Genomic DNA, 22,445 nt, shown 5'->3' with positions numbered 1-22,445 from the left:
GAAATTCAATTTATTCTAATATTATCCAATTTTTGACATCTCCGACCTCCAGTTACAAGCACAATTTCATGGCGTTTATATTAATGCCGAATTCTGCACATTTTTGGTTGCCCTAGCAGCCTTAGTAACCTTTCATGTTTGATGGACAGGTGAGGGCCCATCTTTGTTACTGACTTGCATTTATCTGAACTCTTCTCATTCTGACATATTTTTGCATAGTTTGAGTAGTATTTAACAACATTCAAACTAAAATGATCATAAACACCCCATTTCACAAGGCAACAATGATTTATTTAAGACAAAATACATTTACTTACAATGTGTCAAAAGTCATTTTCATGTAACATACAACATAAATATAAAATAAATATTAAATAAAATGAACAGTTATAAGACGCAATGTAAACAAAGGAGAAAAAACTTGAAGAAAATTGAAACTACAAACAGTAAGAATGTTTGATTCTTCGCCCTGAGTGGAAAAATATTATTCCATTATTTATAAAAAAAGACGATCAAAAATGTTGCAAAAACTGGCGTAGCAAAAATACTACTTAAAAATCCATATAAGACAACGAGTGCTTGGAAAAAGTAGCCCTTAATCTCACAGAGTTTAATATTTCAGTCAATATCTATATACCAAGCACTACTATGAAGTCTCAAAAATATACACAATATACACATTACTTTTACAGATTTAAATTACTTTCTTCAGTTATCATAAAGTACATAAGTGTTTCTTTTTTTTTGTATTTAAAGTCAGTCATTTCTGAGCGGCTTGGAGGAGGTCTTGATATTGTGCCAAAGGTGGGTGTAGGGTGACCCCCTGCGTCCCTCTTAAAGTTGTCCATTTAGGCTCATGTGCCTCGGGAATGTCCCACTTTTTCACTGATGCCACGTGAAGTATAAAAAGTGACGTTTACAAATGTGATATTTTAAATGTTTTGTGGATGTACTGGCTTTCACACTGAAATTTGAAGTAAAACAAGACACTTTTAAGACAGTCAAAATGTACTTGTATCATAACTACTACTTGATTCAAGCATTTACCTACTTAGTATCTTATCTAACATTGTCATTTCTTATCCAGTGCAGGTGTATAGGTGTATTATGTTGACATTTACTGCTATGATTGATTAAAATGTTATAGCAGTTATTATCGATGAGCATACATTTCTCAAGTCTATCCTTCAATATTCAGCTACTCATTTCTCTTTTTCTACATTAGCGCTTTTCACAGTTGCAAAAAATGTATTGTGACATCACATCGCAAAGCATTATGGGATACCCCCTTAGACAAACAAGCGCTAAAGCAAACCCGGTACGTCTTCACCTGTCAAAACAACATCCTAATTTCCAGTTCTAACATTCTGTAATATTACATTTAATAGAACAATCTCTGGTTTAAGTGTAAATATAAATGCGTGACATGTGCTGGTTTGTTTGGTTAAGCTCGTGGCATCAGTTGTAAAGTGGGCAATTTGAGGTGGTCACCCTAGGCTGGCGTCACGGTTACAGCCCCCCGCTCGGTCCGCCCTCCTCCTCCTTCTCAGTGAGTGAAATGGCATGGTCGGTCAGTGCACTTTGATTTGGAGGAATGCTGAGATCACACGGCAAACACGCTGAGGGAGCTGGTCTCGTCTTTCAGGCCCAGGATGCTGTAGGCTATCCGCTTCATGTGGCCGGGCAGTCGCACTCCGATATTTCTGATGTCTCTGTAGAAGGGGAAAGCAGACATTGGATACGGTTAGGCTAAAAACAATATGCGGACTGTTTTAAATTAAAGAAAGCTGTGGCGTGGTGTGGCGGTAAGAAATGTGAGGAATGAGGAGTGGGGTATTTATGTATTAGATGTAGAGTGGCAAAACTGTACTTAAATAATAGTTATAAGTCAAGGGAGTGGTTATAGGGTAATACAAGTCAAATCCATTTATTTCAAGCTCATAAAACATTGACTTGTTTGTGACTTTGGCCCATGAAAGATAGTAGAACGGCATCTCAATAATTACTCAAATAAAAACATTATAATAGGAGTAATAGTTTGAGCCATGTGGAAGTACGTGAAATTACAGCATAGACTAATTCTTAATCAGTACATTTTTTTCAGTAAGATGAAAAATTAGAACAGTTGCCATGGTGATACACGATTGAAAAAACACATATCTTTTGTATAGGGAAAAAGTCCTCAAAATGTTACATATAAAAAGGAAGCTGAACCCCATAAACAGACGTGGGGAGCCAACAATTAAACTCAAAAAGTAGGATTGTTAACGCTTGAAAATATCACTAATCAAGTCTTAAAGTTAAGATGTAAAATATATCATCTTGTAACTGTAACCCATTACGCTTCTCTCCCGGGCTGTTAGAAATGAGAGGAATGAAAAAGGAGTGGTGTATTTCTGTGTTAGCAAACGGCCTGACATATGTTCCTGTGGAAAGCTCAATACTTTCACTGTGTAGCACAATGTGGCGTGCTGCCAGAGGAGTTACACTGCCTGCACCTGTGCCATGTGTCGCACTTACTCATGCCGCAGACTGAGCACTTGGTCCATGCTGGTGACCCCCGCCCGGGCGAAGCTGTCCGAATACTGGCCCATTTTGATGGAGTCCAACCACTCGGGCACGGTCTTGAACATGGTGCCATCACAGCCGCTGGTACTGGGCAGGCGGATAGACACTCTGTAACATGAAACATATAAGGTTTCTATTATTACGGATATAAAGACAGGTGCAGGGTACATTTGATAGCATGCTCTTATACAGGGATTTATTGTGTTCTTTAGGACCAAGTCATTGTTTAAAATTAAACTCTTATGGGAACCAGCTTTTGCAGGATAACTCTAATACTTTTCCCCCCAAATAAGGTTTTAATAAATGTATTCTTTTTTTTTACTTTCTAGTCCTAGTCTGTGTAATCTCTCAGTCATCCAGGTCTGATCCATAGTAAATGAAAAATATCAAATCTGTCAACTGGACAAAAAGCTGTAGGAGTGAAGACGTTTTGCTGCTCGTCCAACTCGTCTTCAGTTCTGCTCAGATTACTGGTGGACACTGCCTTATATTCTTAGTCCTAGTAAGACGGTTATGGCAGCACGCTTTAAAATAACAATACTTATTTTGCTTTAAAGAAAACTACGCTTTAAAAATAACTACACTTTTAATAGTCTTAATATAAACTTTACTTTACTTCACGCCATAACCCCTCAATCAAGGATAACCAAGACTGTTTTTATAAAGTGGTACCTTTTCACTTCAAACTAATATTTGGAAATCGTATTAAATTATGGTAAAGGATCAACCTCGAAAAGTTATTGTTCCCTTTACATTTGCTGTTCTTCAGTAACAACAGCAAAATGCAACATGATATTCGATGTAAACCACATGTAAGTCCTAAACCACAGTTGAGGAGGACACCTGCTGTAAAACAAATGTACAGTATTTTGAATGTCAACATACCGTGGATCAAAGTCCGCAATGGTTTTCAGAGACTCTGGGCTTCGGAGCAGTTTGTCTAAAATGTTGACGATGTCGGTGAAACGCGGTCGGTTTGAGCGGTCGTGTTGCCAGCACTGGAGCATCAGCTGATAGATGGCAGAGGGACAGTCCATGGGAGCAGGGAGTCTGAATCCCTCATTGATTGCCTTCATAACCTGGAAGAAAATATATAATGCATTTTAATGAATAATTTTGAAATGGAATCGATGTCTCAGTAAACCATATTACTTAATGGTTGTGTATGTAACTTTTCTTCAGATCTGTGGAGTTGACCCTGCTTACAGAATCAATCCATTTTTTTCAAAGCGTTTTCTTAAAAAAAACACTTGAATGACAATGTGACTGAATAAATATAGAAGTGTTATATTTTTTCCTAGAATTTTCCACAATATGGCAATACTATAACATCTTCATGGAAACAAGACATTACATAGAGCATCTTTAATTGGATTTTAATTTCCAGTTTTAAAAATGACCATGTGGTGTTGCTTGCTGAAGATCTAGTTGAATTCTGCTCATAGTCCAGCAGTAGATAACTTGCTGGTGAATGTTTTATATGAGGACCACTACTATGAATAAACACTCTTCCTTCAATAGTTTGGAAGGACTGACGACAATAACTAAAAGAGACTTGCTGTTTTGAAAGGCGCTTTGCCAGAAAAGTGCCGTGTGCCTTTGTTATTCTTTCCACCTCATTTACACTGCATTCTGGGAAGCTAACTTTATACAATATATATACTCAACACATGAGCCAAAGTAAAGTCATTCAGGTGTAGTTGAGACGTACCTCATGGTTGCTCATGTCCCAGTATGGGCGTTCTCCAAAAGCCATCACTTCCCACATAACGATGCCAAAACTCCACACGTCGCTCGCAGAGGTGAACTTCCTGTACGCGATGGCCTCGGGGGCGGTCCAGCGAATGGGTATTTTGCCTCCCTGACAGAAAAGAAACATTTACAAGTCAAATTTAATCGCATGGGGAATGGAAATCGCAAGTTGTCGAAAGAGCAACAGTTTAGAGTGGAGAGTTGGGACTTAAACAGACCATTAAAAATCTGGAATCACTTTTAAGGAGGATAAGGCAGTGATTGTTCTCTGCTTTAGTACCAAGAGACAATGATTTATGAGTCTTAAACTTTTCACACAAGTTTCAAGACAACATTTTTAGACTTGGTTAGGTAATGCTTTGGTTCTGGTTTAGACCCGATTAAAAGCTGGTTGGATCCTATATCCCCCTATATGTCCAAGTCCAGATTTTCAGAGGAGCAAACTGTGCATTGCAACCTTAGTTATAAAAGTTTGCTTCCTAAATAGAAGAAGGTTAAATAATGGCATTTAATAGTTAATTTTGTCTGGCCCAGCTGCTCAAAACAGCCCAGGACTTAACCAGGACTAACATAGGATTGCACCAGATCTAAACCAGGTCTAGGGGAAATTTGTTTTAATTGTAATAATAAAAATATAAGCAAGCGCAAAATGTATCACGGTACAATTAAATATTATATCACCAGTACCGTTTTGATTTAGTCCTTTTCCATGTGGATCAATATGTTTAATAATGTTTATGTTTAAAAAATCTACTTCACTCACCCTGGTTGTGTATGTCCCCTCAGCATCATCCTCCAGCACACGGGACAGGCCGAAATCGGACACTTTGCACTCCAGGTTACTGTTGACCAGGACGTTCCTCGCTGCCAGGTCCCTGTGTACGTAGTTCATGTCGGAAAGGTACTTCATCCCGGCTGCGATTCCTCTGAGCATTCCCACCAGCTGATAGGACGGCAGCTCGCCATCACGGTCCTGACAAATACAATACAAGAGGTGAGTATCTTTAATATAATGATACAGTACTATGGCAGACTAGTAAGAACTGAACTGTAAAAGTGCATTTTGTTATTAAAATATCCATATATATGCATTTATATGAAAATTTTAATAGCTTTGTGTATTCAGTGTTTTGTATTGATCAAAAAGAGCGTTGCATCTTTTTGGTGTGGCTATAGTTGTAAAACCCAATTCGACCAACTGTCCAATTTAAAGTTAGTATACATTTAAGAAAAAGCTGTTTAACTATGGTTTATTGAACAAATTAACTAAATAACTGTGTAAGCCTCATAATGAACCAAACAATGAACTGTTTCTTACCCTTAGATAAGTGTCCAAAGCACCATTTTCCATGTATTCCGTCACTATCATTGCATGCTTGACTGAAAAAACAAAATAATCAAGTTTAGATACAGAAAAATAATTAATACAATTAAATTAAACTGATCTATTTGGGGTTTTTTTTACTTACATTTCGTGACCACTCCCTCCAGACGGATAATATTGGGATGAGAGAACTGTCCCATGATGCTGGCTTCACTCAGAAAGTCCTGCCTCTGTTTTTCGGAGTATCCTGGTTTTAAAGTTTTGATCGCCACGGCAACCTCGCCTCGTAATGGCGACTTCATGACACCGCGAAACACCTCACCAAACTCTCCCACGCCGATCACTTTTTGTTTGGAGATAAAGTTTGGGTCGATTTCAGTGACAAACTTCTGGATGGCGATGTTGGGGTCTTCGTACATATGTGGGTCGACATACGTTTTCAAAGGCTTCAGTTGGTCTATGGAAAATAAAGAGAACATTTCCACGTGAAAAGCTGATCTGGACAATTCAAATATTTAAAAAAGGTGAAGCTGAAAGTATTTTTGTTCCTTGTAACTTTGAAAACTACTTTTAGATATTTGACTTTTTTTAATTCACGCTATATTAAAACAGTAACATTTTAGAATTATCAGAATATACAAATCCAGGCTATTAGTCAAATTGAAAAAACAAAAAAACTTATGAACATATGAATCTGATTTATCTTGCTTCAAATTACACTAAAGACCAGTTATTATGTCTGAGAATAAACTAAACCTGTCATTTTAAAACTAAAAGAAAAGGCCTTATCTCGTTTATATCTTGTTCATCACCTAAAATACCATAATATATTTGTGATTAAAATAGTTCAGTGAATCTAGTGCTGAAAGAACTTTACCTAGCTCCTTATAATTCCAATTTATTTCGTTCAACTTTAAATCTCCGTCACTGTAATCCCACCCACCTGTCGAAAAGTAGGGATCCTCCGGTCCTCCTCTGCCACGTGCGCTCAGTCTCCTGTGAAGAATAAACACAATTCAATCAGACTAAACAGAAGTCAGACTGGATTTATGAAAATTACAGGACAATAAGAGTGCTCGGAGGGTTTAATCAGAGAGGGCTGTCCTATCATAACACCGGGTCCCTAATTTTCTCAAGACGTGCGTGGGACATAAACACATAGTCTGAAGGTCTAAGAAGATAAGGTTTATCTTAATGACACAAGCGTCAAATGTGGATATACAAAGCGTCACCAACCGTTTGCGCAGAAGCAGGACCGCTACCACAACGAGCAGCATGACGGCTACTCCCACCACCGCGCCCATCACAATAGTGGAGTTATTCTGGATCTGAGACTCTGCTGGACAAAGAACAAGGAACATTTAATATGGGGTTTACAGATATCTTTCTATCGTATGTATTTGCTATATAATTACAAGGGTATAAGTATCTATATTTGGAGCGGAGTTTCCAATTCAACTAAGTTTATGCCAGGGTCAAAATGAGAAGAACGTATGAGCTAAATTAGGGGTAAACATGTCTTAAAGATGCACTTAGGAACTTTCGTGGTACAGTTTGCCACTTCCTATGGCTATTTATGGAGAATATGGTATTCCTTTGCCTTGAATATTCCACAGTATGGCATTATAATAAGGGCTAAACCACAAATAAATCAGAACTAGGAATTACTAAGGGCTTAACCAAGACAAAATTGAGAAAAGGTCGCCCTCATTTTACCCATTTAAAACCATAATGTTGTGAAATATAGATATGGAATGAACAAACTAAAATCAATTAATGTAGTTATTTTGTATGTCATTTAAACTCATTTTACCCAACGGTGAGGTGTGAAACTCGTGCTCCATGCTGTAGCTGCCTGGGTTTCCTTCTGGACTCAGCGCCTGAACTCTGAACATATAGGTTGTGTCTGGAGAGAGGTCGTTTATCTGCACTGAATTCTTCTCCAAAATCAGGACTGTGTAAGTAGTCACATCCCTCTCCCCTTCATCATCCTGGGACAAGAAAAACATAAAAGTTAGATTCATTTGTTTTCATTTGAATTTGTTCCAACAGACGGAGAAGGGGAACAAAAGAGGCAGTGTTCAGAACAGCTCATAAATTAAAAGGAAGATAATATATCGCTACAGAAGATACTGCGAACATAATGAGATACAGTGAGGATGAAATCAAGGTCAATGGACACATTTAGCAATTTATAAAGAATACACGAAACCAAATTTTGATAACCTTTTATGAAGAAGAAATTAAGATTAAGAATCATATAGGAAAAAAAAAAAAGGATGTTGTGGTAGTAAATCAAACACCAATAAATTATAACATGGCTATACCAGGACTAATCTAGGTACTAAAGTCAAGTCTATTCATGGATTCCAGCTTCCTGTTTAACATTTTGAAGACTTTTCACCATTCAAAAGATGTAACTAAATAACTATTACTTTTAAATTGTTCATTTCTATGGCAATGGTCCATTCTGAAAACCATGGACTGACTGTTGTGGGATTGGTGGGTCTATAAATAGAAGTTTGTTTGTCTGAATCTGGAGTTTTAAGATAAATTTACAACTTTACGTATCAAAATGATTCAGCCCTGTAATAAATAAATATTATTCATGAGTTACCTTTCTCCTGTACATAAGCTCGTAGCGGTGGTTGATGTGGGCGGGTGGTCTTCGGGACAGGACCCAGGACAAGGACAGACTGGTGGGGCTGCGTTCATCCAGGTGGATCAGCGTCACTTTGGGAGGAGCTGTGAGGAACAGATGGAGAGACGAAATAATGGTTAGACTCAGACTTCGACTCAGACTGATCATTTGCTTTGTCAGGTGTGCGACTGCATTGTGTCCCAGAGCCTGCTGGGGACACTTAACGGCTTAATGTTAGTCTGCATTGTATTCTGTAGGACTAATTATTAAGACAAAAGCTGTGTTAGCATATGGCAACTGTGGCTAATATTATGTGAAAGGACAATCATGTAAAAACCTGAATGAAATAAAGGGATGGACGCACTCAGATGTCCAATAAAACCCCAAAACTAAACCAGAACTTAACCAGGACTAGAATGGGACCAAACAAACACAGTCTAAATAAGGACTCAAGCCATGACCAAAGTGAGGCCGCACCTAATCATTTTATATTCAGAGCTGGTTCATCACAGAAATATCTACCACCTAAAAAACTGCATGTATTGTACTTTTAGCAACCTTTTTATTATAATATACACATTTTGGTGTCTCACGTGACGTCACTGGAGGTTTATCTCTTACCTAAATAGTCCAGTGCCGTGGTAATCGTTGCTATGGGCCTGTTTGAGCTGTGCTGGGACACTCCACTGTGCGCCTCCACGGTGAAAGTGTAGTTAAGATGAGAATCCAGGTCCCCGACTATAACCGAGGTATCCCGTAGGTCCGTGGGGGAGGGGTCAAACCGAAGTTTGTCACTACACGGGACGCACGAGCTGGCATCACAGAGTTCACACACAACGCTGTAGGTAAGGTCAGATCTACCACCGGTTACAAGAGGAGGGTCCCAGGACAGCTGTAGCTTGCCCTCTGCAGACAGCGTGGTGGAAATGAGGTCACGGGGGGCACTGGGAGGAGCTATGGGGGGGCAGAGAGAGTGGACAGAAGTTAGGCAGATGTATACGTAAAGTGAAAGTTAATGTTTGACGGGTTAATTAGTGATCGTAAATTCATGTCGAAATGAGAACTTGGAAGACAGATGAATTTAAGTAGGGCTAAAAGTGTGTTTTCAAGTGTGAGGTTAGCATTTTATCTTAGCAATGAATAGTAATGCCATATATAAAGAAGAGAACTTGAAGTAGCAATTGAAAAAGCTAAATAATTACAATAAAAAATGAATATTACACACTTTAGAGTAACAATGGATAACTAAAAATGCCTTAAAAATAGTTGATCAGAATTCACTTTTAATTAATTGCTGTCTCGTATATAAAGTTAAAGTTGTTTTCCAATTTGAAGTGAAGTGAAAAGCGAAACAAAAACCATGTAATTAACTGTAGTGAATTACAGTTAATTAAAAACTCAACCGAGTACACCAGGATTCAAACAGTACACTATAAAAGGTGGCTAAAACAGGACTAAAGCAGGACTAAACCAGGCCGAACCAACCTGTCAAGTCTGTCTACTAAAGAGTGACAGAAGTGTGGCAGATGTACTACATAAAAGGCTGGAGTTATCTTTTAACTTTTTAATTAACGTCGTAAATATGTGTCTTTACCAGAGCAGGCGGCAGTGAGGGGGTCCGAGGGGGAACGGAAATACCCCTCTTCACATTCACATTTGGTCGCTCCAGTGTCAGAGGGTCTGGTGTTGTCTGGACAAACTCGGCACAGGTCATTCCCCAGAGCTGGTTTGAAGTAGCCCGGTTTGCAAGCTGTAAGGAAAAAGATATGATTTAGTTTTGAGAATATCTTAAAATAAACGTAGTCAAAATCATTAACACACAACAACTCACTTGCGCACACACTGCATCAGTATTGGGATTAAATCGGAACATGACGAAAACTAAACTAAACCGGGACAAGAACTAGAACAAGTCTGTATCAAGTCTGAAATGGCTCAAAACGGGACCACAAAAACAGGACTAACCCAGACTAAACCAAGACAAACCAAGAACTAAATCAAATCTTATACATTTTGTTAGATTTCCTGTAAGATGATGGCCCAAAGTGACATAAAATAACTGTAGTAGTAGTGATAACAGTAGCAGTAATAGTAGTTGTAGCAGTCATGGCTGGGTTAGCACACTGTACCAAAGATTATCCCTTAAGTCTTCTGATGACAAGTGTGAAACAGACAAATGGCGGAAGAGTGAGTCATGAAACTGCTAACACTGTAGTCTATCTGATCCAAGGCCGTTCCACCTGACAGGAAGCCCTTGTTTTAAGGTATCCATGATCACAGACTCTTTGTATAAGGAGGAATGAGAGGGATTTCCCTGACAATGTGCCTGCACTTGCCTGACCGACCCAAAGCTTAGTCTTAAAGGTTGGCCTCAGTCAACCGGATAGCCCTAAATCCACCAGGTGATCCGATAACTTTGCTTTGAAAGATAATATTTGTGTTTGTACAAAAGGAAATAGCACTTTGGACACGTTTCATGTTTGCTGGAGTGTTTCGGAAAACTGATAGAACACTAGGCTTTCGAGGGCATCAGGGTTAATGAACATGTATGAAAGTTGAACACCGGACAGAAACTCTGAGGCAAATCCAAGCTGGCCTTATGTTTCCTCTGTATCTTCCTTCCTCCCTCTCTCCTTTGACACCAAGCACACATTACCAGCTCCCAAGGCCAAGAGTTAAAAGACCAAAGCACCGGGATGTGGAAGAGATGGAGATAGGAATTTTTCTAAGTGTCAAAATGGAAATTTACAGGAAGAGCACTCCATTCTAGCGGCGTTAGCTTAGCCTCCCTCTGGAAAAATAAAATACACCTCATCCTTTGTTTGTAATACGCTTTAAGCAAATAATATTTTGGTCAAACTGGATTTTGAACAAGCTTATTTATAATCTACTAAACCAAACTGCAAAGAAAGCCCTGAAAACATGATGCAGTGATAGAAATTTAAGTTAATTTTCATTTTAAAGGGTAACAGTAAAATAAAAATATAAAAATAAATAGAAAATAAATCAGAGAGTAAATAATTAGCTGTATTCCTGAAAGTTACAGAGTGAGAAAATGCTAGTTTATGCATTGTAGCTTGTGTTTTATTTCCAGGTCTTGCTAAAAAACCCACCTATAGCAATTTAACTTGTTCAATAATGTGCCTTAAATAAAAATTCTCCCGTCTCTGCTTTCAGGCTGCCATCTCTCTGGGGAGTAACCTTTCCATGTGGCCTCTTTGCTGGTGGCCGGGAATTCGAGTTTTTGAATCCCGGTGCTCGAGTTACGTCTTGTCCACAAAGGCAGTGAAGACCTTTGCACTCCAAATAATTCTGGAGCAATGAAGAAGGAGCAGGTTGGATGTGGATGAGAAAAAAGATGAATAGACGGAGACTTGGAGGAGAGAGGGGGGTTGGGACCGGTCTGGAAGCCCCAACACAGAAGCTCTCCCTGGGGAGCCACCGGGGCGGGATGGGGGTGGGTGGAGGAGAGGTGGAGGTCTTTCGCATAAGAAAAGGAGGCCCGCTTTTCATTTCATCTCAGGCTCAAGTAGCAGCAGGACTTCTGTCATGTACCAAAGACGCTGCAAAGTCTTTTCATGTATTGTTGACAAGATTGGACTGAGTGGTGCCATAAACGTGTTGCACTATTCATGACAAGCAATGGTGGCATGTGTGCACTGATGAACAAATATAAACATGATGGAAACACAGGATGACTATGCTGTTGCTACAGAGCCAGGCAAATTAGGGAAAACATACAATTCAAATGTTTTACGAATGTATTTGGTTATATTTTGAGGATTCATTTATCAGTAATTTCAAGAAATTCTCAAATAACTATGCCAAATACATAAGTTACCACCTAAACTAGGACAAAATAAGACTTGGTTGGGTCTTAAAGCGTTATTAATATGCAGTTTTAAAGGTTCAATATTTGGTCACACAACATAGTAAAAGAAAAATTCAAATCTTTCTTTCACTTTTCTTTTACTATGGCCCATACCTGGACAACTGAAGGATTACACAGTCACACAACATATTACTTTAATGGCAAAATGTGTTAAACAAGTGCTACCGCCACATTTTGTTACTTATAAACTGGTAATTGCATTTGGCTAACAACACCATAACGATTCATTAGTACTATATATTGTGCTGTCTTTACTATTTCACCCTTGTCGCACATAGGCAGCGAAGTTTAATTCAATCAACTTATTCACTTGTTGCACCAAAATAGTGGCTCTTTCTTTCCCCTCAACCCCCATTGACCACGGGACACATGTGAAAAGGACTTAGGTTCCGCACCGATGAATCTGTTAATTGAATCTGTTTGGGGCTTTGTGCCGTCCCATTGTTCTAACGAGTGGGAACATGGATTAGGGAGCGGGTTGCGTGTGTTAACCACGGGATGAAAGAGCGGGGTAGATCTGAACCGTGGCATGTCATTGGCTAACAGCTGTCCTATTGCTCCATAATCCTCTTGACTAAATTACACTCCACACCTAACTAAGCAGCCACGAACCTAACCATGTACGCCAACTGTTGCGCGGTAGACCCCTCTCCCTCCTACCCCCTTCTCTCCCATCCCTCATCTCTCTCATCTCTTTCCCCTCCTCCTTTAAAAGCACTGTCTATGTCGTCCATATGAACAACCTGCTTATTTGTGTCAGTCAGCATTCCTCCCAAACGTACTCACTTCCTTTTCTCGCAACAGATGCAAGAGTCCGAATTCAGTCCCGGGCCTCTCGTATGTCGCACTTTTCCCTTGTAAATGTGAAACTGGAATGAGGTAGGCTTACAAGCAACAAGAACAAACCAGTTTTTTTTTTTTTTTTCAATGTGTTCAGACCCGTGTAGACCATTTGCTAGACTTGGGTTTCAACGATCATCATAAAACACTCTCCTTTAAAACCTCTGTCGTTTCTGGTAAATGAATAAAAGTATTTCGGTTTCTTATTCCAGCTGATATGACTCAATATTTAAAAACAAAAAGTATGGGGTTTTCCGGGTTACTTGTAATCTGTAGGCGTTATCAAGTCTGGGTCGTTTATGTTCTGAAAATGAATACTGATATCCACTTCTATTAACTTTTCCACTTTTAATAACACAAAATTAAATCAAATTGAAAATAGAGATTGTTTTTTTTGGTTTTTTTCTTTGGCATATCACCAGCCCTAGTCTATAGTCTTAACAGCTTTGGTTAATCACTTGTAAAGAGGTCCCAAGTTGGAAATGATGCCAAATGCTCGTGGGTCTATAGGCTTATTAACATGATACTGTGTAAGTGTCGATTCTACCACTGCAGCTGCATTTGCCTACAGACTTAAAAACAAAAGGCCAATAGAGAAACGGGAAGCAATCCATTCACACAATATTAATGAGAACAAGACCAATAGGGAAGTAGCTAATATGGCACTTTCTATTCTTCTGTCGGAATATTTTAGAATTTTTGTTTTTGTGTTTCCGTTCTATATTTTACTTATGCTGTAAAGTCGACAAGATTTTGAAATTTAAGTTTGTGTTTCGTTGCCTTGATTTGCCAACTCATGATGACAATTTACTTTCACTATCTGCTACTTACTGGAATTCAAGAATATGGATTTTATTTTTACTTATTTTATTTATTTATTTTTTTTTACTTTTTGAATTTAACTAGAAAACAAATTTTCTTTCAGCTTTTTTTTTTTTTACTTTTTTCCTCTGTTACTTCCTGAAAACAAAGTAGATATCCTTCTTCTCTACGTTTTATCAAATCATATTACAATTTGAACATTTTTAATCCAACTTTTAACTAGAAAGTTAGTGACAAATAAAAAGACCATCCCAGGTAACTTAGCCGTGAGAAGACTGTGAAAGTGTACTCTGTCATTATCTCCCGATGATTGATTCCCTCTTTTTCCAAGTGGACAAACTGAGACTTCCAGGAAGTTTTGTCAGTCAAGGTGACTCGGACCATCATAAACCACAATCCTGACAGAGTCTAACCTCGGAGGGGCGTGACCTCACCTCCCTGTAATCTGCGGTCTGCGTCTCCATGGAAACACAGCCAAACAAATAGTTGTGAGCAGATGACACACAGGTAGTGACTTAGTTCAACCGTCACACACAACTAGTACTGTAAAATGAATACGACTTGAATTCAGAATTACTACCTACTTCTGAGTAGTTTTTGCTAGTTTAGATTAATTTAGTTAGTAAGCATACATTGTTTTGACTAGTTTTAAGATAACTTTACTTTTTTCAATACACGTCTGCTCTAATAACCATAATTAACTGCCAATGGGGTAAGGAGATCAAAGTACCTTAGATCATAAAAAGTATTTAAGCAGGAACTAGTTTTACTTAAAATAACAAGAATATTATCAGCTAAGAATGTTTAATTAAGTATAAAACATTTGAAAACCAAGACATATTATCCGAATAAATTCAAACTAGTCAAAACAACTAAAAACATGTAATAGTTCATAATTCAAGTAATTTCAACTTTATATTTTTATAGAGCCTTCCTGGTCAATCAGTAATGTGTATGTGACGCCAGGCTGAAGGAATGCCTTTCAGAAATCCCCGCTGTGCGCCCTCCCTCCCAGCTCCTTCCTCCCTTTCCTCCCACATTTCCTACAGACACTCGAACACACCACACCCCGCCAGTGCCAAAGAAAAGGACAAGCTTCCACAAAAACAGTAGGAGCCTGAACTATCCACAAACCGCAGATGTCTGCCTAACTGTGCTGGCTCCTTTCAATCCACTAAAACTCCTCCGAGGCGCTAACATTCCTCAGGTTTTTGCATATCTATCACTTTTCAGTTTTGTCCATAACATGAATGGACACATTTTTAGGATTCCTTCTTATTCTCTTCTTTGGACAGTAAAGCTCTTGTGGCTTCTCTGAAAACTATTGTGTGAAAACCAAAATTCACCACTAAGAATATTTTTGAACTAATGTTAGGATACAAACATTTCAAACTTGATTTAAATACTATGGAAAAAGCCTAGTACGCCATTGGAATTTCAATACCACAATCAACAGGCTAAGCACCATATAAAATACTAGGAGTTTCTTTGATATCGCCATGTGGTCTCAATTAGTACAGACCAGATCATTCAACTTTGCCATATGTAATTTCTTGCATATTTACAGCCAATGAGATAATTTGTTACTGAAATCCTGAAGTGGAGCCACATTTATCTAAGCAGTGATTGGCTGACGCTTGCTAGATGGTTGTACAATCAACATTCACTTAAAGTATAATCCGGATTAAGCTTGGATTAAATTGCTTAAACCGTTTTTGTTACTACGATGAGTCATGAACGTAATGATTTGCAATTAGAAGATTAATACCATTACTCAAGCACATATAACAATTATAGGTTTATCGCATTTAAAAGTAAGGTGAAGTGTAAAATCGACAAACTATTTTAACCCGATATCCGGAGCAAATTTGAGCCTGACTCTAAAAATAAATGAGCTATTCAGTTTTTTTTGTGTGGTAGCTGTCCTCAGGCTATAAACCTGTATTGTTAGCTTAGCCGCAGCCCTGCCCCATTCCTAAAGCCTGAGAAAAAGCAGCGGAAAGAATGAGCGCTTGAGCAACAGGTAAAATAGATGTACCAACTCTGGTTATTATATAGCAACAATCCACTGTCTCCTCAATACAAAACCAACGGCTCCGGTCCTCTCCTATTTCCTCCCTGACTCATACTTAATAACGTAATATATAACTTGACCCATTTTAAATACAATATCAGGTGCTGTCATGACATTTACACGGAGATTTTCTCACACTGTGCTTAAGTTTGTAGAAGGAGGGTTGCTTTAACTTGTATAGAAATATAAGAAGGAACAGTAAGTAAATACCAAAATTATTCATACTCTGCCCCTGGACAATGACCCAACCCTGAATCATCCAAATAAGTGGAAAGAACCGAACCAGAGTAATGTAATATCAAGAGGACCGAGAAATACAGTCAAGATCCCAAAAGGAAAATGTAGGAAAAAAAATGGAAAGAAATTATTTGTCACCAATTATGAGGAAAAGTTAAACCTTTTATTTATTTATTTTTATTTTTTTGTCTACACACAATGAGAAAGGTGTGTAACAGTTACAGGTCAGATCTGCGGAGAGGTGACCCATTCAGGAAAATGCATGCTTTTTAAGATTTTTTTTTTTTTTTTTTTTAGTAATAAAAGCACCTGTAATTTACTAAATAGCACAAGTTACACAGCCCGCCTTTAAGTAATTTAAGTTTTCTTTGATCATATTTTTTATGTTATCATATTAAGCTACTGGAATTTAGCCAAGCATAGTAAATATAACATACCCACCACATCTAAGCAATACGAAAACATCTGAAGCCTTAATATAGACATTTAGTCACAGTACATACCTAAGTTTATGATTGTAGGTTTCATTCACTCATATAGAAACATCCAAATTGACGGTGAAGTTGCTTACCTTGGCACGAGTCCCCGGTCGTCTCGTAACCCGGGAGACACTGGCACTGGCCCACGGGCACCACCCACTCGCCCTCCGCGGTGCAGTAGATTTTCGGGGTGGTTGTACTGACGGCATTCTCCACACACGATCCCTCCACTTCCCTCAATGAATCTGCAACTGTCTCTGGGAACGCAGCCAAACTTTGCACTGTGGATGGGCATGTTTTATAGTAGACCCTGACAGACAGCAGTGCCACACAAGCACCCATATCTTGAAAGGCGAGATAGAAGCCTTTCCTTGAGAGTGGGCCGAAAGTTCTGGTCTCAGTATTGACTTTAAGAATGCGTCCTCTCGTGATCTCATCCGGTGCGATTGTGGCGACTTTCTTAAACTGTCCTTTGCGGAAATTCGTTCCTACGTCGGCATCGGCTTCGGAAATAAAAAGATTAAAGGTTTCTTTGCAGGAAACCGACGCGCCTCCGAATGAATTGCAGTCTCGTACGACAAATCTGAGCTCTACAGATACGCGAGTGGTCCCAGGTCGCCTCTGGATAAAAGTAGTGCGCAGCCAATTGTCCTGTTCTGTAGAGTCTATATTGCAAACGCTGTAGGTATAAAGAAGTGAACCGTTGACCACTGTTTGGACAATCTCCCACTGCAAAAAAAAACAAAACAGGAAGAAGAAATGATTAGTTAAAAGTTCAAAAGTCAATGAGAGGACTTTATAATTGCAGGCCTTTGAATGCCTTGTTCTTTCTAGACAAGACGTGTAACCACAAAGGAGTCCTATAACGTGCTGAGTGAGTGGTCTACAGCGGTGGGTCTCAATAAGGGGTAAATGTGGGGTCTTCTTGTGTTATTTAATGTCTAGACTTAGCTTTAGCCATGAGAAATAAATAGTATGGTTGGTGGTTCCTTTTAAGCGTTTCATGATTTTGTTCTGGTTTTAAGCTAAAGTAGAGTCCACCTTGCTCACTCCTGGTCTACTCCTGGTCTACTCCTGGTCTACTCCTGGTCTACTCCTGGTCTACTCCTGGTCTACTCCTGGTCTACTCCTGGTCTACTCCTGGTCTACTCCTGGTCTACTCCTGGTCTAGTCCTGGTCTAGTCCTGGTCTACTCCTGGTCTACTCCTGGTCTACTCCTGGTCTAGTCCTGGTCTAGTCCTGGTCTAGTCCTGGTCTAGTCCTGGTCTAGTCCTGGTCTAGTCCTGGTCTAGTCCTGGTCTACTCTCCAGTCTTGGTCCAGTCTTGGTCCAGTCTTGGTCCAGTCTCGGTCCAGTCTTGGTCCAGTCTCGGTCCAGTCCTGGTCCGGCCTCGGTCCAGTCCTGGTCTGGCCTCGGTCCAGTCCTGGTCCAGTCTTGGTCCAGTCCTGGTCTACTCTCCAGTCTTGGTCCAGTCTTGGTCCAGTCTTGGTCCAGTCTTGGTCCAGTCTTGGTCCAGTCTTGGTCCAGTCTTGGTCTAACCTTGGTCCAGTCCTGGTCCAGTCCTGGTCTACTCCTGGTCTACTCCTGGTCTACTCCTGGTCTACTCCTGGTCTACTCCTGGTCTACTCCTGGTCTACTCTATCCATTCTGATTTTAGTTGCTTGTCCTGCTTGTTTTTTAAAAGATCCACTACGCACCTTTTTTGGCAGTGAGTTTTTTTTTTTTGCCTTTGCTTTGTCTCTGTGCAAATGTTTTAGCCTTATTATTATTAGTAGTAGTATAATTTAAGTCTATTGTAGTCGACTTGCTCGCCTGATTCATTCATGGTTTAGCCTTGGTGGTACATACATAGAAAACCAAAAGTACATGATGAGGTGGTGATCCTTTGGTCTTTAGGAAAACTGACTTGGCATTTTCCCCACTTTAAATCTATTCCCTTGGCCATGTGCGAGTGCGTCTTCGTGTGTGGTTGAGTTTCCACTGACACACAAAGGCCAAATGTGCGTGAGGCAGACGCAAATCCAGCTAAGGCTAAAACCGCAGCGAGTCAGCTAACACTTATGGTTGTTAAATGGGGTTTATAAGCAGACAGCAAAGGCACAGAAGAGCAAGTGGGGCCCGTAATTAAGACTGTTTTAATAGAGGGAAGCAATGACGAGGAGCAAGATTAAAAACCTCCACTTTACACCTCACATGTCAGCACTCACTACTACTGGGAAACATTACGCGGACTTTATAGAGAATTGGGTTTTCCGTTCGTTTTAGGTTAGATGGATAAATCAGTCACCTAGCAACCAAAGAAACGTATGGCTGGGTTATGGAAACATCAACTAAACTTAAACACTGCGAGTACGAACAGGGTTTTTGGTTAACAGTTATTGGGTGTAACTTTAAGTGTTGGCTCTTACTACTACTACTCACTACTCCTACCACCTTTTACAGTCTATAAAAAGATAATACTTATGCTAGAATGAATAAAATAACTATATAAGGAAAATAACAAGAGACAGCCAATGGGAGAATGTGTATTAACTGACACTGCAGTCTTCAGATCTTTGGGATCCAACCATAACTGCAGCCTACACAGTGGAAGTGGCCATGTCCTGTTACTTATTTTAGCCAGAAAGCCACTGTACTATAGATAGAGGGATGTTTGACAGGAAATTTACAGTACTCCTTTAGACATCCGAATTAAGAGAGATCACAATTCACATAGGAAGACAATGGGTGAGATAGGAACTAAAATAATCTGTTGGTATTTGCCACATCCGCTTCGCTATTGTAAATCTTGAACCATGACATTTTAATAGCATTCATAATTACTTTATGAAAGGCTTGCGTTCAAACAAGACTCGCTTAGCCCTGCCAAACCTCATAGCTGCCACTCATTCCTTCTCTCCCAGAATGCTGTTTCAATGGTGCGACATAGCATTGTGATTTAACCAAATTCTCACAACAAGTATGCACTCCTCCTCCTCCTCCTCTTCTTCTTAAGTCTTAACTGTGTCTTACTTTTGAAAAATAGCCTTAACCTGAACTCTTAAAAATGCCTGTAGAGGTATAAATACTCACTCCGTTCTCAAATGGCAACGTCAGCCATCCCAGCTCTCCTCCTGAAGCTCTCATATCCAGCAATACTTCTAAAATGACAAAACAGAAAAACATATGATAAGGATAAGTAAACGACAAGGTTAGACATGCGTTCCCACAATCCCTCTGGGTCATTTTCGTGACCTTCGTAACGGTACGAGTCCAGCAAATACTATCATGCTACGCAAAATAATAGAGTTAGGGTGACAACCTCAAATTGGAGGAAAAGAGACAGGGTTTTGAATGTGGTAGGGCACGGAGGGACAGACGCTGGAATTTTAATAGTAGCTGCAGTAATAACATATGATTTGGAATAGCGATAGGTGCCAACCAGTTTACAGCTCTGAATGTCAGTACACCACAAAAGGATTGATTTCTTTGAGAGGACAAATTAATATGACTATGTTTTCTGCATACATGTCACTTTTTGTAATTCATGTGACATCAGTGTAAAAGTGCGACATTAACTAAAGAAGTGGGACAAGGGAACAACTAAAACTAGATATATCCCTATTAATTAATAAATCAGGAATTAAGGCCTACTGTAAAGTGGATGGAAGGTAGGATATTATCTTCTAAGTGTCACCCACGAGTAGACTTACAACTATAAAAGCCATTCTTTGTTCTTGAATGCGTTTAAGCCTAAAATAATTGCAGATAAACATGCCTACAATTAAATAATCCTGTGTGATCCCGGAGGGCAGGTGCTTTATGGGGGGCACATGCCAGCCTTTGACGGACTAATCAACCATGTCAGGCACATTCAAGACTTCATTCACCGTATCCTCCAACCCGAGGGATACACCAACAATAATCCACGAACGAGGCGTGGGTCTTTAAATCGCCGTGACTAGAAAAGTACATGAACCCACCATCACCGCCAATGGATCACACAAAAGTCTGAGTTATATCCGGGGAAAAGCAAATGAAAGAAAGGAATGAACAGGTGTAGAGATTTTGAACGCGTAAAACTGACACATAACAGCCAAGTTGAAATATTGTCCCAGAGTAATAAAATTTAACCGAGCAAGTGAAGAGATGGGCGATTTGACATGCGCTTTCGTTTAAATAGTATAGTCTTATGTAGTTTGCTATGCTTTTAAATCCAATCAAACAGCAAAAAAACGTTGAAATTTAAAGCTAAAATGTAAAATGATCCTAGAAATGTGCGTTAGGCAACTACAGCCCGCAGGTTTGTCGTGCGTAATGATCCTACGTAACAAAAAGTATGTCACATAAGCCACGAGGACAGGTTTACTTACGTTCTTTAGACTGAAGACTTGAAAAAACTTGGCTAAAACATAAAAACAAAAATAAGTTGACCCCACGTAGCGCCATTTTCCACAACTTCTGTTTGGCAAAAGTCGTGTGCCCAGTTCCTGGCTATAATCCAAAGTGTGCGCTTAGCTCCGCCAGCGTTCACTGTTCTCTCCTCTTTGCCAAATAGTTGACTCTACTGGTGGAGCGAGCGTGGGCTGCAGTCCCATTCAGAAACAGGTGGCGTCATAGCTCCGCCCCCTGCCCTAAAGAATGCGGAAAGGCCCAAGTTTGGATAAAAAGGGGAGGGGCCAAGACCGGACGACCGCACCTGTTCCATTGACAAAAGGATGGAGACAACTGCGCTGTTTAAATAGATATGACAATGCAATGAATACGGGCGATGACAAAATAAAATATGATATAATGATTAATAAAAATGCAACTAATAAAGGTTAAATCAAATCTTTAAATAAAAACATTTTGAAGTCAGAATATGTAACATTTTTAGTGGAAATAAATAAATAAATAAATAGATAAATAAATAAATAAATAAATAAATAAATAAATAAATAAATAAATAAATAAATAAATAAATAAATAAATAAATAAATAAAAATAGGCTTAGTTAAAACCTTTTTTTTTAATAACTGTGTTTGCTTTGAAAAATATAACATTTCAACTAATTCAACAAATTGGAGAATCTTCTGCTGGAAGTACGAGGGTCATTCAATAAATAAGGTGAATTTTTCAGTATAAGGACTTTTAATACAGTTAGAAGCTTACTTTTTTGTTTGTTTGTTTGTTTTACTTGTTTTTCACATGGATTTAATTTCTTTTGCAGATAAAAAAAAAAACTTTGACAGTTTTGGCGATTAACAAAGATGGCTGACCAAGAAGCTCCAGGATTGAACAGTGGTCAGTTATCAAGTTTTTGGTTGCTGAAGGTGCAAACCCGTTGAAATTCATAGGAGAATGTCGACTGTGTCTGGTTCAATCACCTCACGAGACCTCACTTCTGTAGACCTCCCTGCCTTCATCCTCAACACTGCTCCGTCCTTCTTTAAACAATTTAGCCACTTGTAGACATTTTTTTGGCTGAAACATGTGGCACCATACACAGTTGACATTCTCCTATGAATATGGGTTTGCACCTTCACCAACCAAAAACTTGTTCAAACCTGGAGCATGCTTCTTGGTTGGCCATCTTTCTTAATCGCCAAAACTCTCAATTTTTTGTTTTTGTTTAATCTGCAAAAGAAATTAAATCCATGTGAAAAACAAGTAAAACAAAAAAAAAGAAGAAGAAGTAAGCTACTAACTGTATTAAAAGTCCTTATACCGAAAAATTCACCTTATTTATTGAATGACCCTCATACATAATCAGATTTTTCATTACACCAAAAATTTTAAAAAAGCATCACTCTCTGTGGATCAGCCATGTTGGAGACAATGTGGGGAGTACAATGT

General features: G+C 39.1%; 2 protein-coding genes across 3 annotated transcripts in view; one reads left to right on the top strand and one right to left on the bottom strand.

Annotated features, from left to right (window-relative positions):
• ddi2 (DNA-damage inducible protein 2) overlaps nucleotides 1-22,445 on the top strand; it is a 158,344-nt gene that overhangs the window by 20,718 nt on the left and 115,181 nt on the right. The gene's annotated exons all lie outside the window — the stretch shown is intronic.
• epha2a (eph receptor A2 a) lies at nucleotides 273-21,181 on the bottom strand. 2 transcript variants are annotated; one of them, XM_033967356.2, is made up of 16 exons: nucleotides 20,981-21,181; nucleotides 19,701-19,768; nucleotides 16,722-17,358; nucleotides 9,880-10,035; nucleotides 8,907-9,239; nucleotides 8,262-8,389; nucleotides 7,458-7,635; nucleotides 6,881-6,983; nucleotides 6,588-6,640; nucleotides 5,790-6,101; nucleotides 5,639-5,700; nucleotides 5,084-5,293; nucleotides 4,280-4,429; nucleotides 3,454-3,647; nucleotides 2,521-2,676; nucleotides 273-1,712 (listed from the first exon to the last, which is right to left on the bottom strand). In XM_033967356.2, exons 1-16 carry the CDS (start codon nucleotides 21,054-21,056, stop codon nucleotides 1,604-1,606), a joined length of 2,925 nt encoding a protein of 974 aa, XP_033823247.1. In that variant the 5' UTR covers nucleotides 21,057-21,181; the 3' UTR covers nucleotides 273-1,603. The 2 variants fall into 2 exon arrangements, with proteins under 2 accessions (XP_033823247.1, XP_055077580.1); XM_055221605.1 differs by having other exon boundaries at nucleotides 337-1,712; nucleotides 6,881-6,980.

The sequence above is a fragment of the Periophthalmus magnuspinnatus genome, chromosome 5 (assembly GCF_009829125.3).
Source record: "Periophthalmus magnuspinnatus isolate fPerMag1 chromosome 5, fPerMag1.2.pri, whole genome shotgun sequence".
NCBI lineage: Eukaryota > Metazoa > Chordata > Actinopteri > Gobiiformes > Gobiidae > Periophthalmus > Periophthalmus magnuspinnatus.
The sequence above is the reverse complement of the archived record's forward strand: the minus strand, read 5'-3'. Positions and strand labels throughout refer to the sequence as shown.

Coding starts and splice junctions, on each gene's coding strand:
- epha2a (XM_033967356.2), bottom strand. CDS start 21,056: ATGGCGCTACGTGGGGTCAACTTATTTTTGTTTTTATGTTTTAGCCAA. Junction 19,769..20,980: donor AAGTCTTCAGTCTAAAGAAC/GTAAGTAAACCT, acceptor TTGTCATTTTAG/AAGTATTGCTGGATATGAGA. Junction 3,648..4,279: donor GGGACATGAGCAACCATGAG/GTACGTCTCAAC, acceptor ATTTTCTTCCAG/GTTATGAAGGCAATCAATGA.